This window comes from Abramis brama, assembly GCF_963993115.1.
Source record: "Abramis brama genome assembly, chromosome: 23".
NCBI lineage: Eukaryota > Metazoa > Chordata > Actinopteri > Cypriniformes > Leuciscidae > Abramis > Abramis brama.
The window spans coordinates 3360832-3380639 of NC_139985.1; the positions used below are offsets into that span (position 1 = coordinate 3360832).

Genomic DNA, 19808 nt, shown 5'->3' on the forward strand with positions numbered 1-19808 from the left:
CATAAGGCAACAAGTGACCCCCATTAAGGAGAGGAGTGAGTGTGTGTGTGTGTGTGTGTGTGTGTGTGTGTGTGTGTGTGTGTGTGTGTGTATCTACACATACTGACAGACACATTGAGCCAGCAGTCACATTCCACTGGAGTCAAGCAGCAATTTAGCCCACTATCCTGAAACATACACTCTTGCTGCTGTAATCAGTGCTGTTTGATAGAGCAAACATCCCTATTACTGTTCTTGCGAATTGGCCTATAACCCTCATACTTGGGGTTGGGAATCTGAACAAAACCCCTCTACATATTAAACTATATTATATAAATCCTTTTTAGGAGTATATGCTATTACTTTGCTAAGCACTCAAACTTGTGAGTTCTATCAGCTAAAATTGTTCAAATTGACAGTGTATTAAATTTAATTGATTACACTGAAATATAAATGACCTTGTGTCAGAAAAATTACAGAATATTATTTGGGGGGAGGGGGCTATCCCTTTAATCCTAGACATCCTGGAGATTACAAATCCATATCACTGCCACTGTCTCATAGGAAGTGTACGTAACTAACACGGCACATCGTAATTCCTGCTGGGAAAGCCCACCATCAGGACAGTCACATCCAACCACCTTCAAGCCCAGATTTGGGGGAGCCAATGGTTGCACACTAAAGCCAATGGAATCCACATGAGTCATATCCAGAGTCAGGATGTGTGAGAAGTGACGTATAAAATGGAGGAATACTATTGCTAATGTGCAACAGAACAGAGTTCTGAAGTGGTTTCCTGTAAGTTTTCCACAATGATTATCAACAGGCAACACAGAGAAGGTGGCCGAATCCCAGGGGCCGTAATTTTAAACATATGTGCCTAGAAACATGTTGCCAAGGCAACTTAATTCTGTTTAGCATCATTGTTAAAATTACATCTGCTTTCAAACTGATGGAGAGGAAAGCTTTATTGCTTAGAGGCCGCTCTTTGATATATCAAGAGACTGGTGGAGTTATCAGTTTGAGTGAAGTATCAACATTGATTCAGATGTTTCTCCTAAAAGTAAAATAAGAAATAAAGAAACAAATTAGACGGTAGTTGAGAAATAATAAGAGTATAGAGCTAATGGATAGCAGTCTGGATCATTAATAGATTTTATAGATGACAAGCTTTCTTGGCATGCGATGAATCAGACTGTCCCTATGCAACACATTTCAAAGACACAAACTGTTTATTCCCTGACTCTGAGATGTAACATTTCCTAGAACAGCTTCTCCAGAGTAGTTTTGTTATGTCGAGTTCAGTGATTCAGGCAGTTTACCAAACAACTTAATTTTAAAGTTGAAAATTTGGGTTTATTAAAGCTACAATATGTAATTTTTTTCACCACTAGGGGTTGCTAACCTCTTACAATAACAAAGGCGTGGGTTGATGACGCATAAGCGGAATTATGGAACTTGTCGTCATGCCGATTGATCTAATAATGTTTATGGATGAGTGAATACATTGATATTTTTAACATGACTGTGGTGAAGCAGGGCACGATTGCTAATGAGAGACAGATATCAGCACCACACGCGAGTCCCGCGGATATAAAGAATAAGGACGTTTCATTCTACCGAACTAACTTACCCGCAAGTGCTGTATTACTACTCATACAGGTCAGTTTATAAGACGAATGAAACTTGTGAGGTAACGCAGCGCTGTTTCACTTGGTCTAAACTAAACTGCATTTGAGTGTGTTGAAAGTTATAATGTTATTCTATGTGTTAGTTTGTTGGCTGTATGAGACTAGCAGTAAGCTAGATCAACATTAGAATAACATATAGATCATATTCTAACATTTCATCATGTTGAGCTATATAACATTGATCAGTTTTATGTACATTTGCTCACCTGTCTAATAAAGTACATGCAAGAGCAGCGTCTCTGTCAAGTTGAAGTTAGTCACGGAAGTGGAGCTCTCGGCATCTTGAAAACGCCACGCTGATATTGATCCTCGTTTTAGTTCTCCTTTTGTCCCAAAGTCTGCTTGCCATGGTCCACAATGTTTGAACGAAACAACAACAGCGTGAGCGTGCCGCTAGACGTAATGCAGTTGTCCACGTCTGTCGCCATGGTTACTATGACAGTAGGAGCGGAAACCAGGGATAACGCCGATATTACGTCATTGAAAGGCGACAATGACCAGGGACGAGACATTATTTAAAATTGGAATTTCTCTGATATTAAAAATCTTTGGGAACTTTTGGGATATTGTAAGTACACAACTGCAGGAAATATATCACACTGTGCAAGTGATTTTTGTATATTTTATTACAAAATTCTTACATATTGTATCTTTAATCACAAACACATGCAGGAATATTGACTCACATTTCAGACTAAAACACCGATTCAACAGAGCTCACGAACAGGATCTTAATTAGATCTGAGCTGAACCTTAAATGACCTTATTGCGATTTCTCGTTAACCCTTTCTCTTTAGGATTACATATTTTAAGGATTACATTTCCTGTCTTCTACAAACATAACTCATTTTCCTCTTTGTGTGTCTTTCGCATGTATGTGTGTGCATTTGAAGTCTGTCTCCTGTGGGCCTTGACGTTGCTCCGAGCGGTGGGCGTGGCTTTGGCAGAGGTGTGATTAACTCTGACTGACTCAGGTACAGGTGTTTTGAAAATAGAGGGACGCACCTGTAACATCCTCCTGCTTATTTTAGTTTCAGACTGACAGTCAGCTCACTCCTTCACACGCAAACCTCTGCCATGAACACGCACACATACACCAATTGGTGCTGTGACCAAATATCACGGCATTAGTAATTTTACATTATGGTAACAATAAATAATACAATATAGTTGTTTGGCTGGAAATTCAACTAAAAATTTGGTTTATATATTAATATTTACAAATGCAAACCAAAAGATCAGGTTATATACTTGCAACACAAGTTAAAAACAAATGGCTCACAAAATAAATATATTGGGGGAAAAAACAGATAGTACCACTCTAAATAGTACATTTTGATTGAATGAGCCGTACAGCTTATATACACATACCTATGACTTGTAACTGCACAAGTTGTATATTAAGTTGTGAAAGTTCTTCCTTGTTAAATTTTGAGACGTTACGCTTTTGTTTTTTTGCATTAGTTCATGTTTCTTTGTCGTACATGCGTAAATAACATGAAATAGTCCTGCCCATTGCCATATAAATGGTCAAATTTACCAAAACCTTGGTGGATTCTTTTCTAACTTTGCATGATATATATACACTCACACAATACCACCCAGATCGAATACACATACACGTCCGCTCTGGTACTGTTCATCAACATAAGCACAGCTTCTGGGATCTTTGCTTACGAACAGATCATTTCACCATTTAAACTGAGGCTACAGCCATTGATTCTTTGCCTTGGAAGGACAAATGACACGTGTATCATTTTGGCACAATCCATTTGTAAAGTGACATTGAGTGCTATTGTGATCAGCACTCAAGTCATGTGGAATTTCCTGTAAGATGGCCATTGTGACGTAAACCACCTTGAGAGTCAAAAGAACTGATTGAGTCATCAGGCACTACAAAGTGAAGGGAGGTAAACTAAAGGAGATGGACTATTGTTTGAGAAGCGTGCACAGCTAGTTTGTTTTAAAAAATGTTGGATGATATCATCCTCATCTGACATCAACCTGACAATTCATTCAATTTTTTTATTTATATAAGCACTTGAATGCTACAGATTTGCCATACCGGAAAACAGACAAGTTACAATTAGATAAAGATCTTGCATGACTGCAGGCAAATCAGATTCTTATCACCTCCTCCACCTTTTCAGATGACAGAATTTCATGTTTTACTGCCAAAAGTCACCAGGCTACAAAACCCATTTTGGAGCAGTTTTTCATGTCATCTTGTTAAGCTAAACTTGCATGCTTCAGTGTTCAGTCACCTTCTGTGTCCTTTCCTTGACAGCTCTCAGCTGGCCCTGGCACCAAAATAATTAAAAATAAGTCAAGTCAAGTCACATTTATATATATAGTGCTTTTTACAATACAGATTGTTTGAAAACAGCTTTACAGAGATAACAGGAAAATAATGCAACAAAGTTTGTTTCCAGAAGAAAATAGCGTCTGATGAACTGAATGCTCATATCTATGGACTTTTAAGGTAATCAGCTAAACTACCTAGTTCTCTTTGTTATAGGTGTTTTATTCTATTTAAATATCTAAACATTAGAGTGAAGAAGAAAAATGAAAAAACTTATGCAACTTATTAATATGCATATGCAAGGGACATTGGTTATGCTCATCTTTGCTCGCTCTTTTTAAGTTATCGAGTAAAACAGCTCATTTTTTCACAAAGCACACACAAAAGACCTGAACCGGAAGCAATGCGATCTGTTTTACAGAATACAAAAGTTAAGTTGCACATAACCCTTATTGTTGATGCACAGTCAGACTATAGAGCTACACAATTAAAGGGATAGTTCACCCAAAAATGAAAATTAGCCCATGATTTACTCAACCTGAAGCCATCCTAGGTGTATATGACATTCTTCTTTCAGACTAATACAATCGGAGTTATATTAAAAAATGTCCTGGCTCTTCCAAGCTTTATAATGGGAGTGAACGGGTATATTTTTTTATATAAGTCCATCAAAGCGCACCCATCCATGATAAAAGTGCTCGACACGGCTCTGGTGGGTTAATAAAGGCCTTCTGAAGTGAAGCGATGTGTTCGTGTAAGAAAAATATCCATATTCACACCTAGGATGGCTTCAGGGTGAGTAAATCATGGGCTAATTTTCATTTTTGGGTGAATTATCCCTTTAATGAGGATAGCATACAGTAGCCCAGACAATTTTGTTCTGGAAGAATTTGATGATAATAATGATGAGTTCATATACTGAAATCTTCTTGACAAATCTGATCACAGTTTGTGAGGATCTCTTATGAAACTTCATAAGAGAAAAATCTTAGAAACAATGAACTTCATTTAATCTCATTGTTGTCTAAGAGATACAACTGAGGTATTAAATACATCAAATTGAAGATTTCGCTCGTTATAGGGGGTACATGTAGAATCCAAGAATTGCCTGTATTTAAAGGGATAGTCCAAGCAAAAATAATGTCATCATAAACCTGTTTGCATTTTTTATTTTGTGGAACAGAAAAGAAGATATTTTAAAGAATGTTCGGAACCAAATAACATTGGAGCCCATAGATATCAATAGTATGGATGACAAAAACAGTAAGGCTATTTTTATGTTCCACAGAACAAAGGAAGTCATACAGGTTTGAAACCACATGGGGTAAATTATGACAAATGATGACAATGTTTTATTTCTGGGTGAACTAATCCTTTAATGGTACCAACTATACATTGTTCATCCTTGTAACATTCTTCCTCCATTATAATTTCCACCCCAGGCTATCTTTGCACTGAAATTAGCCCTGTAATAAAAATCACACGTTTAATGAATGTTTTGTTTCCAAATTGGCATAGCGTGATCTCACTGCAGGAGATTTAGTCTCATAAAGTCAGACGGTAGCACAAAACGCCCACTCTTATGCTACAATTATAATTTTTTTTAATGAGAATATTATTCTCCTATCTGTCATACAGGATGTGTCTACACATCTGACAGATGACTAACCGCTCACCTGGAGTATAATTAAAATCCCTCCATTCTATTGAAGGCTTCTGAGAATGTATGAGGCATAAAGGGTCTTGTGACTCACAACCAGTTAGGTAATATCAGACTGCCTTGAATGAACAGGACAGTGGCGAAATCAAATCCAGATCTGTTCCAATAAGCTTAAAAAAGCCTGGGGTGAAAAAAGCATCTAAAAAAAGCCTACCGTTTCCAGACTGCAGGTGTGGATCCGGGGAAAAGTGGTTACATGAGTCAGAGGGGCTGCGAAAGAGTCTCAACAGGTGAGATTTCCGAAATTGGAATTTTCAATATTCACGTAGAAAGATGGAAAAACATGAAAAACATGTTATATATTCTGTAACTGTGCGGTGAAGTAACTAAAAGTAGCAGCACTGATGCAGCTATTTTTAAATGTCACATTGTATTATTTTAAATTATGAGTACCTTGTAGACTGGAAAGATCGGCAACACTCTCCAATTTAAATCTATCCATTAATGTCCTGTATGGACCACTGATCTAGAAAAGGACAGAGAAACACTTGCATGCCTGACCGCTCCAGGGCCGCTTAAACTCTTACATAAGCCTGATAATTGCACTTACACATGCACACACGCAATCCTTTTGTCTTCAGCCTGTGGCTACAACACAGGGGTTCACGTACAGTTCTCAATTAACCTAGAATGTTTTCACCCGTTTACCCATAGGCTGCTCCAGGTTACCTGTGCTTTAAATGACAGGGTTTTGTGCTACAAATTTCCAAGAAAAACTACCTGTGGAGGTCCATGCAATTATGCTGAACACTAACTCGCAGAGGTCATTCTTATTGCTTGTCTTAACTGGGTTTTGGGAACTCCTTTGAACTAGTGCTTTGATTGTACAAGTGTTAAACAAGTGGTGTGAAATCTTTCTGTGGATTCTGTGGAAGCATCACTATTATTATTATTATTGTAATAAATAAACCCTTAAACACAAACACTGTTTGTGCTACAGACGTGAAACAAACTACCTCAAATCTTTTCTAAAGATTTCCCACTAAATAATAACCTGAAACCACCAATCAACCACCCACAAAACTTGTCATCACGACGCTAAAATTAACATTTTTACAATCTACTCTTTCTTACTAGAAGGATGCCTCAGTAACTAGCAGCCAAACACTTACATTTATGCGTTTGGTAGACACTTTTATCCAAAGCGACATTGTATTCAAGGTATACATTGATCCATGACCTTGCCAATGCTTGCACCATGTCTACTGTTGGAGCTACAGGAATGCCCAAAAATTGGTCCTTTTCATAAAAGCTTTCCTTAAACTTTTGTTCCACAAGCACAAGTTTAAAGCCAGTTTCTTCAATATTAACAGCTACATGATTCACAGATTCGAATACATTTCAAGAACAATAGCTGCAGAAGATTCACAAACTGCAGTCTGTAACTATAATGGAGGTTGCTGGAGGTCCCTAATGGTCATGGAGGAGCCTAATGATTTACTATTTTACAGTAGGGAGCAGCTGCAATAAATTACGACAGCTCATAATGTATGCTTCATTACATCTAAAAATTAAATTAAATGAGCAGTGCTGAATTCATTCAAGTGTGCATGCCAAGTGGGAGGCTTAGAGCGGATTATACATGTATGTGTGTCGGTAAGAAGCAACTATTCTTGTTGCAGGGTTAGACTGCTCATCACAGCTTCTATATTTGTAGGTGACAATTGGGTGTTCAATTCTGAGCTCATCTAGAACTGATGAAATGCTGTATAATTATAACACAGAGCGGGAACCAGGTTTAGTCCACTAGATAAATCACTCACTCTCACTTTACCTCCCTCTCTCTCTCTCTCTCTCTCTCTCTCTCTCTCTAAAAACACATTATAAGTAAAAACTGTGATTATTTTTTGAAGTGATTAAAGATACAACTGCTCTAACAGACAACATGGCACACTAGACAATCTCGTTAACACATTTCCAACATTCTTTTACCTAAATCAACTTAAAGTGCATTTAAGGTGTATGCGATTTGTATGTAACCTAATAATGACCTTGGATGTCATATGTTTATTACCGAAAGAGGCAGTTCTGTTTATATGCAGCTTTGTTGTAGTTTACAAACTGAGGTGCAATATGCCAACCAACTAAAGCAGCTGCAAGAGATATTTTTTGGAATATGATGCCTACATATATTACTGAAATAGTGTACTGAGAAATCTGTTACAGCGTTTGACTCTGTAAACAGTCATTCTGTTTGCAATCCTGTTTGGTCTGATGTAGAAATTGTTTCTTACCTTGAACACAAAGAGGTAGAAGGGTTGACCATGGTGTGGACGGGGCAGCTCGGAATTGACCAATCATTTTGTGCCAACCTGGAAGTTACTCACTGCAGTATACAAACAAAAAAATTTTTTTCCTGCACTTTGAGTTTATGATGTGCAACAGATTTGCTGTCTCTATATATCTCATATATTTTTATTCCGGTTGTTTTGTTTTCTTTACCTCCTCCCTCTTCTGTCAAGCTGTTTGATTTTAATTAAAGAGTTTGAATTTGATATGTGGCATGGGTTAGTATCTAGCTACATGTATAACATTTTGGTACATTACAATATATGCTGTACGTGTTTAAGTGTGTTAATGTTTAGTTGCGTTTTTGCCCATGACTATGCATGTGTGTGTGTATGTGCGTGTGAGTCACACACATACATAGACACACACAAAGTGCATACAGTAACACACAGCCCATGTGAACCAGAAGAACAGGTCAGACAACTGTAGATAAAGGGGGACAACAGGAAACAAGGATGAGTCTTATGTGTTTAACTGCGGGTGGCAGGCTTAGCCAACACACAAAATCATCACTAAAACACTTAACACAAAACACGCATTTTCTTTTATTACGCGTTAGAATACCACATGTCCTAATGCATACACCCGATTAAATAATAACTGACTCACATAAAAACAGAATTTTATATAAAACAAAGTAGCAGGCCAACTAGTAAAATTTGGACTGTCAAAATAAACCTTATTTCCAATCTGTATAAACTAGCATTTCTTCTCATCCAACTAAACAGTTCTAGAATCATGTTAACACGGTGTTCTTATTTGCACTTTGCAATCTTATCTCAAACCCTGCAGGTGATGCAATTGCTGCAGTTGCAAGCATACCGGTACTTTTCCTTAAAGGTGCTGTGTGCAATTTCACTACTGTATTTTACTGTATAAACCCTTGACCAGTATTATCAAATGTAAGACATGTGCCAAAGAACTTATGCATACATGCAAACATATTGCAGAGCATTGTTTTAGTCCTATAAGACATATATGAAGACAAAATAGCATGCTTAAGGAGAAGGATTTTCAAAGCAAGTAGGAAAAAGAGCAGAGTAAGGATCAAGTGAGGCAGAGAACGAGAGTCTAGTTAATAATTTGTCAGCGACTGTGGTGGATCTAGCCAGCGTGTTGACAACGAGCCCAGTGTTCTCTGGGTGCGCTGATGGAGATTAGAGCTGGACTCATCCAACCATTCACAGGGGGAGAGAGAAAGAGAGAGCAAGACGAGCATGAGGGGTCTAGTGAGAGCGGGGGGGTTTGGATGCAACACAAATGGAAGTTCAACAGAACAAGGCAGTGAGTCCACAGGGAATCAGGCTAGAACAGCATTCTGGGAGATCTCAGCACTAGCTTTCAGCACTCCCCGAAATGCTCACACACTCTATACTGCTTCCAAATGCAACTGTGCACCTTCTCTGACGTTGGTAAACTGATGCTCTTTGGAACAGTTTCCTCATGCATTTGTTCTTTACTGAAAATACAATCCTACACACCACAACAAGCAGTAAACCTAGCAATAGCGGCAGCAGAACATTCTTACGCAAGCTGTAAAATCTCAGGCTTAAACTAGACACCAGGGAACAAACCAAACACACATGATGTTGACAGAGTAATTATCTGCTGATAGGACAAACAGACTCATAACCGGTCACATCTCCGTTCCCTGAACGCAGGTACATTTAACCCATGATATCAGCTGTCCAAACACACTCTGCCTACAGAGAGTACCCTTGTACGGCCCCGAGGCCATCAGCGTCCACCCACGCATGTCTTTTTTGCCCTCTCTGTGCATATCACAGATCCATATGCCTCTATCACTCATTTCCTTAATCAGATTAAATGAACATATTCAGCTGATAAATGTGCATTAACCTTCTTTACCTTGTGTATATATGTTTGTTTATCGGAACAAACAGTAAGAGCATGCGGTTGTTAACCACTTTAATGAGCAGTACTCTTGAATACTGTGCAAGCAGGGCACATCAGGACGCATGCTAAGATGCATACTCAACCCATGTTCACTGCATGCAGTTTGCACTGTTCTGCCACCTAGTGGCTTCCTGTGGTGAAACAAGTGTGCGGTACCAGATGATACGTGATAGGTCAGTGCTTTTGACCGTGTTAAAGGATTTGTATGCAAAATAGACATAATCTTTCAAAGAACATACAAATGCATTTTCTTTTTCACAATGTTAGCATGTTGGAAACTTTTTAAATGCTAATGGATGAATTAAAAATCTGACTAAAGAAAGTGTAAGAGTATTCACTTCAAAAAGTGTTAAAAAATGGTGTATGAGGGGCAGCCTAGTTATTAAGGACCTGGGTTGATAACTAAAATTTTACGTGCAAGCCCTGAAAAGGGTTATACCATTATTCTGTTGAGAGTATCTCTTAAAAGTATGACAAACATGAAAATGTTTTGACAAACTAAATTAACTTTCCTATGTTGACAAACTTCCTTTTGAAATTAATTTTGAGGCCAGATACATGTTTTATCTCCCCCTAAATTATGCAAATTAATACTAATATGCACATTTTAGTGGCATATAAGGTACAAAAGTACCTAAGACTGCCAAAAGTACCTTTTAAATTACTGCCACAATAACAACCTGTTGTACCACTAAAGCTACCAATGTTTTTTTATGACAGTGAAGCGGACATGACCAAAAAAAGTCATAAAACTACAATTTACAGTGTTACTGTAGATGCCAAAATATTGTCCTGTTTGACTGAGTATATGGGGGGGGGGTAATGTGTGTGTGCGTGGGGGGGGGGGGGGGTAATGTGGGGGGGGGTTGACATAGTTTTAAAGAATCAACTATAAACCTAAAACCATGTTTAATGCAGCCTCAGAGCATAAAACAAACCACAAATGTGTAGCTTCATAGTAACTCATCCAAACCCACACCTACGCACACACCTGCTCATCAACACCTACGCATGCAGGAAGTGGGAAGGTGTAAGATCCACCTACGCATGTTTAAAACACACCCATGCGGTGCACTCGAGGAAGGCCGTCCAAACATGCAGCTTCTTCTGCAACAGGGCAACATACAAATACCCCTATGCTGACATCTACATCTGAACATCAAACCCAAAACAAACTGAAGGAAACAATTTGTTTTATATCATATGTTCCAGTCAGCGACCTTCTTATCTTTAAAAAAAGAAAGCATATATGTGCAATATACGTACAAACTAAAAAAGAGAGAAAGCAAAAGTAAATGATCAAAGGTAGCAAAATGCTTTGAGGCAGATTAAAAACGGGATAGATGTTTGTGTGCCTTTACCGGTTGATGTCAAGATCTCCAGGGAGATAAAGAAGTTTTTGTCCCTTTTTTCATTTTAGAGAAGACCTTGCTTACTAATCTTCAATTAAAACATAATTTAGACCTCTGCTGGTTAGTGACAAGAGATATAATGGATTAAGGTCGGCAGAAGCGAGAGAGTTTTTAAAATGTCATATCAAGGTGCAAGGGAGCTTTTGTTCCATTTATATGCAACAGAAATATGTCTCTATCCAATAGATCACTCAAATGTTTCTCATTTCAGTGAATTAACTATTTATGTCATTCATAATTGACAGATTAACTCATAATTAACTGCTCATGTATTTACACTAGGCCAATCATAAAGATGAATCTATTCATCATCTGGATTCAATCTGTTCAACTACAATAATCCTGTTTGAGATTTACAAAATAAGATATAAACAAAAACTAACACCAATGAAAATGTAAGAGAAAAATGATAGGCACCCTACTCCAAATGTATGCAAAGCACTTGTAAAAATGTGGCTAGGACGGGAATTCAATGTAAGTTCATCTTAACAACAGTCAAAATTGCATGCAAATATCTGACCGCTAGTTTTGACATTATACGCCTGATGTTACACTTATGTAAACCCATTTAGCACCCACAGTATTAAGTAGAGTATGTATGTGACTACATAACTTGCAAATACAATAGACACGGAATAGAAATCCTTATTTTAATATTCAATAATATCCATATGAGTTTAAGGTCACAAAAACAATTCTATCAAATCACTGATAGGTATGTTTAAAATAAATCTTTAAAAAAATCATTCATTATTAAAATGGGTTGGCCATTAAGTAATTTAAAAAGTAATATAAATACTTCCTTAGTTCTTGCTGTCTTTCAATGTTTGATTCGCTATTCATGCATGAGCTATAATCCATCATGAAGCACTTTCTATCAAATCCACAAACAAATACTATGGAAATTTCTGTATGAATGCATTGTGCAAGTCACCACATTTCAATTGTTTATTCAACTCATATTTTTTTGTACCAGATCTCTTTTCTGTGCTTGTGTTCTTTCACTGCACTACACAAAGTGTTTCTGAACATACTGTACTGTGACTGGGAAACAACACCCAGATTTCCTTTGACTCATATATTTTAAGTACACAAACAATAACTTTCTACCCAATGCATAAAAAATCCTCTGACCTTTGCTGCAGATATTTAGTAGCTTTGCAGTAAAAAGCAGCAAGACAGCAAAATAAGAAAGCAAAAAAAGCAGTTTTTTTTAAAGTTTAACTTGATAGTGTCTTAAAAACAGTGTGCTGAAAAAAACAATGAGATGAAATTCTACTGGAAAGGACCAGCTTTTAACAAAATAGCACAGAGTGAACAACCCCTTATACTAAAAAATATGTTAATTATATTAAAAAATGTACTCTGCGAATTACCAAGGTCATTTGAAACGTACTTGAACGTTGAGGTGAGACCAGAACATTTCCAAGTGAAGCCGGACTGAAACTTGATGTTGACCCTTAATTTACAAAGCAAAGCAAGTGTGGGGTGGGGCATATTACTCACATACTCGGTTGACCATCTAACCATCATAATCTCTCGCCACTGAGAGAATCACGACACATCAAAACAAGAAGAGCCTAAGCAATACTTCCACTGAGGTCAGTCCAGCTATTTCACTTTCATTTATCAATTTCCATGATACATATCTTCATGCTTCCTGGATGGTTTACCCTCCAGAATGACTAAGAAGTGGACACTTCTGGTGCTCTGTGGCATTCTGGGGTCTGGACTCAGCAAAAATCCATCATGGTTTGAGAAAATCTCAACAAGTCTTTTCAAATCCCCTGGAGACATTCTGATAGGAGGACTTTTCCCCATTAACAAACTCACAAGCGATCTGAGCAAACGGGTGAAGCCTGACGATCTTGAGTGCAACAGGTAAAATCTTTGAGAAAGCCACATTGACCACGTAGTCTACAAACTTTTAAAAAGCTTCTCTCCTTGAAATCACCTTTAATCCTTCTGTTTTGGCAGTATAAGCACATTTGGTCTGTCTCTCGCATTGGTGATGAAGTTCTCTGTGGATGAGATCAACTCTATAGAGGAGCTTCTACCAGGAATCATACTAGGATTTGAGAGTTACGACTCATGCACGCAATCAGCCGTTGTCATGAGACCTGTCCTCCAGCTTCTCACGAAGGAATCAACAGAGGAGCTGGACATCACCTGTAACTACACTGACTACAAGACTCGTGTTATAGCTATCATAGGGCCAAACAACTCTGAGATGGTCTCAGTCATTGGCAAGCTGATTGGGTTTTTTCTGATGCCATTGGTGAGTTGCCATTAAAAGCGTTAGAGGATGAAATGTAAGATTTCATAAAAAAAATTGGTTCTAACTTTTTAGTTCTAAAATTACCTTACCATATACAATGAAAAACCAAAAATACTGTAAAAAGCTAACACTTTACAAAAAGGTTTCATTTGTTAACATTAGTTAAATATATTCGTTGAAAAGATTGAAATGTCCGCAACACTGCTACTTACTCCCATATTTTAATAAAAAAGCAACGTTTCGACCCTACTGGGTCTTCTTAGACCCAGTAGGGTCGAAACGTTGCTTTTTTATTAAAATATGGGAGTAAGTAGCAATGTTGCGGACATTTCAATCTTTTCAATTCAGTAGTCTTTTTTGTCCAGCACCTGCCAGATGGTGGGATGTGCACACAATAACTTTTTTAAATATATTCGTTAACATGAAACAAAAATAAACAATACTTTTACCACATTTATTATTCTAAGTCAATTGTAATTTCAATATTTACTAAAACATTTTTAAAATCCAAAGTTGTATTTGTTAACATTTGTTGATGCACTGTGAACTAACATGAACAAACTATGAACAATTAGATTTTTACTAACATTAACAAAGATGAATAAATACTTTAAAAATATATTGCTCGTTGTTAGTTTATGTTAGCTAATGCTATTGTAAGGTGTTACGGTAAAAATAATTCATTTTGGGGGGGAAATATATATTTGTAGCAAATATAATGCATGTACTTTTACCAGATATATTGTTGGAATTGTTTTTGTAATCTTAACTAGCAATTTCATACTCAATCTGGGATGCTCTCTCTGTTTTTTCTTTATTTTAATTCCTGTTTTAATTTATCTCTAATTGCTTGATCTTAGATTAGCTATGGTGCCACCAGCAACGTGTTCGGTGACAAGGAGACCTTCCCGTCCTTCATGCGCACAGTTCCCAGTGATCGCTTGCAGGTTGTGGCCATGGTGAAGCTTCTGAAAGTGTTTGGGTGGAACTGGGTGTCAGTAGTAGGTAGTGACGATGAATACGGACAGCAGGGTCAGCAGGATTTTTCCAGCATGGCCAATGATGAGTCCATCTGTGTGGCATATCAGGGTTTGATACCTATGTACAGTAATCCAGAGCCAATGATAACAGAGATTCTCAATCGTATTGTGGATGCCAAAGTGGGGGTGGTGGTTGTTTTCTCTCTCCCCACGCCAGCCAGAGACTTCTTCAAAGAGGTAATAAAATAATAATAATTGTTTGCAACTTTAAAAGGGCCATGTTGTGCAAAAAATATTTGATCTTTTGAAGTACAGGAGTTTGCAATGCTCTAAAATTATACTGTAGATTCAGAACTGTAAACTTTCTGGCCAAACCAAAAAAGACCATTCAATTAGAAGTTGCAAAATAGCCTCGTTCCAAAATTGTTGGATTCCCAAATACGTTAACATGACACCAAGCACAGCTAATTTAATAGAGGCTTTATTTTATTGCTATCCCTTCAAAAAGAAGCACAAAACTGTTCTTCCTCTTTGGTAAAACAAGCTGCCAACCTCACATCACAACTTTCAAGAAAACACTGCTTACCAAATCTATTACCCATAAACAAGAGCACTTTCTTTAAAACTCACATTGTGCACTACAAATTTTGCTCACTGTTATAAAAAATTGCTTGTGATTTGTAAGTCCTTTCGGATAAAAATATCTGCTAAATTAATAAATGTAAATTAAAGTATGGGGCTGTTACTCATTTCGCCTGCTAAGAGGATGTTCACATAAACATTTAGGGGTTGTTCAAAAAACATGTTTTCTGTTTAAGAGTGTAAGATGCTGGACAGTGGAATGGGAAAAAAAATGCATGGTCTTTCTTGAGGCATTTTTAAACTACAGTAAATTGAGCACTGCCGTTTTTGTGCCACGAGACGCGAGACATCCATCTAGGGCATGTTTAAAACCATGAAAAGCAGTGCAGAGGAATGCAAAGATGCATTCTAAAACAGCCTGTTTAAATTTAAGGCTCAAAAAGAGAGTAGAAAATGGTCACAAAACTAAATTATGAAACTATATAGGTGCCGGAAATATTATAAGTGGGCTTCAGGGAAAAATATTAATATGTAATTCTTGTTCTCTTTTTTATTCACTTCTTTATATTCTGAATAAGCATGCAGGTTTTGGTGATTCTAAATGTTCTTGTCATCACTGCCTGACCAGGTAATCAAACGAAACATAACAGCCGTTTGGGTGGCAAGCACTGCATGGTCTCTGAATGATGGTGTATCCACCCTGCCCGGCATCAACAGAATAGGCACAGTCCTGGCGTTTGCAGACATCGCCAGACCTATAGACCTATTCACTCCCTATATCCGTGAGCTCTTCAAAAAAATGGAGGAGACACAAATGCCCCAGGAGCCTAATACAGAAATCTCCCCTCTGGACAACCCTTGCCCAAGCTGCAGCTTCCTAACCCAAGCCAACGTGAGCATGGTAGAGGGAAAACTTGTGCAGTGGTCAGTTTTCAGTGTGTATACTGCCATCTATTGTGCTGCATACGCACTGCATGACTTGCTTGGATGTAATGCCACCCGCTGTGCTCTAAATCCCAAGACTGACAAAGTCTATCCATGGCAGGTAATCACACGCAAGCATCTCTTTCTGTAAATCTGCTTGTTTTAGCCTACAAGATTAAGAGTATACTAATAGAACAATATATGATCTTTCCTACAGCTGTTAAAGAAACTACAAAAAGTTTCTGTAGATATAAAGGGAGTCAATTTTCAGTTTGATAAAGAGGGTAATCCAAATTTTGGCTACGATGTTATGCAATGGATCTTTAATGACACCACTGTGCACTTTGATGAAATTGGAAACTTTTATCAGAACCTCACAATTGATAAAGACATAAAATGGCACACGAAAAACGGAAAGGTACGAATGAAACAAATATTTGTATTGTAATTTAAATTGCTTCAACTTGTTTTACAACCAGTCAATAGTTCTGAAACACTTTCTCATGATCTTAAATGCTTACAATTAGTTTTATAGACTAATAATATATAATGCTTATATATGAATTTCTTTCAAATGTTTTTGAAACATTTTACTGTTATTTTAACTATTATTCTAAAATGTGTAAAATTGTAATAATAGAGAATGAGTAGGTGTGTCCAAACTTGTGACTGGTTCTGGTGTACATCACAGAGCCTGCACCTCTTGACAAATGGTCTCTGTAACAGGTGCCGATGTCCACTTGCTCCTCAGAATGTGGGATAGGACAAGTGCGCAGAGTTAAAGGCTTCCACTCCTGCTGTTTCGACTGCATTGACTGCAAGGAGGGAACGTTCCTAAACAGCACAGGTGCGTGACTACTAGGGTCTGAAATGAACTTTTGCATTAAGGGCCAATATTTGCCCACAGGAATTTATTTCCAAGAACATTTTAAGAATGTTTAACAATGGAATAATCCCATAATGTTATGAGATTAGAGCATTTTTAAATATCCTACATAAATTATACAAAATGTATTACCTAAATGCATTTTTGCCCCTAGCCCATTCATTTCTGACCCAGTTTTTAAGTCATTCTAAACAATCCTAATAGGGCTGTTAATATTTGCTCTTAAAGGGATACTCCACCTTTTTTTTTTATATTAAACTCTGTTATTCCCTTAACTAAGACGAGTTGATACATATCTCTCTCATCTCAGTGCATGCACTCAATCGCTCTGGTACGCGGAGACACTTTGAAAGCACTTAGCTTACCCCAGTATATTCAATGGTATCTAACAGCAATGAATTTAGAAGTGACCAAACACATAAGCATTTTCCCTATTTAAAAACAGGAGTATAACACGAGTAGTTACACGACCAAGTATGGTGACACAAAATAAAACGTGGTGCTTTTCTAAGTGGGTTAAAAAGGATAACTATAATGTATGGAGTAATAGCACTTTTGGGAGTACTTCGACTCGGCGCAGTAAAAAGTCACGCCTGATCCTCTTCCTCTCACTTCTGTCAATAGAACAAACGTGACTTTTTACTGCGCCGAGTCGAAGTACTCCCAAAAGTGCTATTACAGCATACACTATAGTTATCCTTTTTAACCCGCTTAGAAAAGCGCCACGTTTTATTTTGTGTCACCATACTTGGTCGTGTAACTACTCGTGTAACTGTTTTTAAATAGGGAAAACGTTGATGTGTTTGGTCACTTCTAAATTCATTGCTGTTAGATACCATTGAATATACTGGACTAAGATAAGTGCTTTCAAAGTGTCTCCGCGCACCAGAGCGATTGAGTGCACGCACTGAGATGAGAGAGGTATGTATCAACTCGTCTTAGTTAAGGGAATAACATAGTTTAATATGAAAAACCGGTGGAGTATCCCTTTAACATACTTGCTTTATCTAACATGCCTGTAGCAAATAGAAAAAGCATGCATTTATGAGCTCTTTGTCATTAGATGTTGACTGACCTTAATCTGCCTTCTGTTTTGATTGGAAGATGACATCCAGTGTACATCATGTCCCAATGGCCAGTGGTCCACCCTACGAAGCACAAGCTGTGTCTATCCCATCTATACTTACCTGGACTGGAGTAACTATGAGTCAATCGGACTCATTCTGGGAGGAATTTTGGTGCTAGCATTACATGCATTGGTAGGGGCTGTATTTTTCAAGCACAGAGGAACTCCACTGGTGAAAACTGCAGGTGGACCGTTGAGTGGCCTTGCTCTGTTGAGCCTAGTGGGAGAATGTATAAGCCTGGTGCTATTCCTGGGTCAGCCGGGAGACGTCATGTGCCGTCTGCAGCAGCCACTGAACGCCTTTTTTCCCACTGTGGCCCTCTCTGTCATTCTGACCATTTCCCTTCAGGTGATCTTTAAAAAAAATTAAAAGCCATTTTCATTTAATACAATTAAATAAATAATTAAAAAATTATGTAATAACATGTGATTGCAATATTGATACAATTTAAATGTACTTCATCTGTACTTCACAATGCACAATTGTGTGATAGGTCGTCACTTGAGGTTCAGTGTAAAATCTGAGTCCTGAAATAAAACCAAATAGAACCACTGTATTAAAACAAGAAATGCAACAAAAAAATAAAACAATCAAGAAATGCAACAAAAACAAAATAAAACAATCTACTGCCATCTTTTACTTACCAGATTGTGTGCATCACAGAGTTCCCTGAAAAGTCTCCCGATCACCTGGAGAACCTACGAGGACGAGGAAGCTGGTTTGTGATTCTGGGATGCTGCGGGCTCCAAGCGGGACTGTGCGGTTGGTATGCCCGAGAAGGTCCCTCCCTGACCAAATACGTGGCCAGTTTGGAGGTGACCTATGTGAAAACTTTTCTGCGTTGCCCAGTGGAGCCCATGTTAAACTTAGGCTTGATGCTCGGTTTCAATGTTCTTCTGGCACTGATGTCATTTATGTCCACCTTCATGGCTCTAAAGCCGCCAGGACAGTATAACCTGGCCAGAGATATCACCATCTCCGCCTTGTTTTACTGTGTAATGTGGGTGATATTCATCCCCATCTACACAAGTCTAAATGATAAAGAGAAGTCTATTGCTCAAGTGGGAGTAAGTTTACTTAGTAACATGGGGCTGGTAGTGGCCTATTTCTTCCCTAAATGCCACCTGTTGGTCAAACACCCAGAACTCAACACAGATGATCACTTTCGTACATTTTTAGAAGGGGTCCCACCAACACCACCTGAAGAAAGCTAAAAACAATTGCTAAATTATTAATATTATTATTATTGGGCTCTATGGTATACCTGATTACGATTGGTCAATCGCTGTAGTTTGTGGTCAGATATTTTTGTATAATGATCCTTTCTTAGTTCTCACTTAAAAAATGTCTACGTCAATCAATCAATTTTATTTATCTGGTAAGCAGTACGCAGTCATCTGCTATAATAATATCATTATGTTTTAAATATATATATATATATATATATATATATATATATATATATATATATATATATAATACTGGACATTAAATTTTGCAATACAATGACTTTTAATAAAATAAATGGAAAATAATTATAGTCAAATAGTTCATATTATTTGTTATTTATTGTATGACTATTGATCCTTTCAAATGCTTCTTTTGAATTAAAAACAAAAAATAAATAAATTCGAAACAAAAGTCTCTTCCTTTCATTGGTCTCCTGTTTGTGAGAAACAGCGCCCCCTGTAGATCGTTTTTCCTTAGAGACAGTTGCTAAC

General features: G+C 37.6%; 1 protein-coding gene across 1 annotated transcript; it reads left to right on the plus strand.

Annotated features, from left to right (window-relative positions):
- Window positions 1–5876: 5876 nt before the first annotated feature.
- Window positions 5877–19412, plus strand: tas1r3 (taste receptor, type 1, member 3). The gene is made up of 9 exons (XM_084101619.1): window positions 5877–5922; window positions 12991–13191; window positions 13288–13588; window positions 14449–14805; window positions 15779–16195; window positions 16292–16492; window positions 16801–16921; window positions 18065–18435; window positions 18735–19412. Exons 2-9 carry the CDS (start codon window positions 12992–12994, stop codon window positions 19299–19301), a joined length of 2535 nt encoding a protein of 844 aa, XP_083957745.1. The 5' UTR covers window positions 5877–5922; window position 12991; the 3' UTR covers window positions 19302–19412.
- Window positions 19413–19808: the final 396 nt, after the last annotated feature.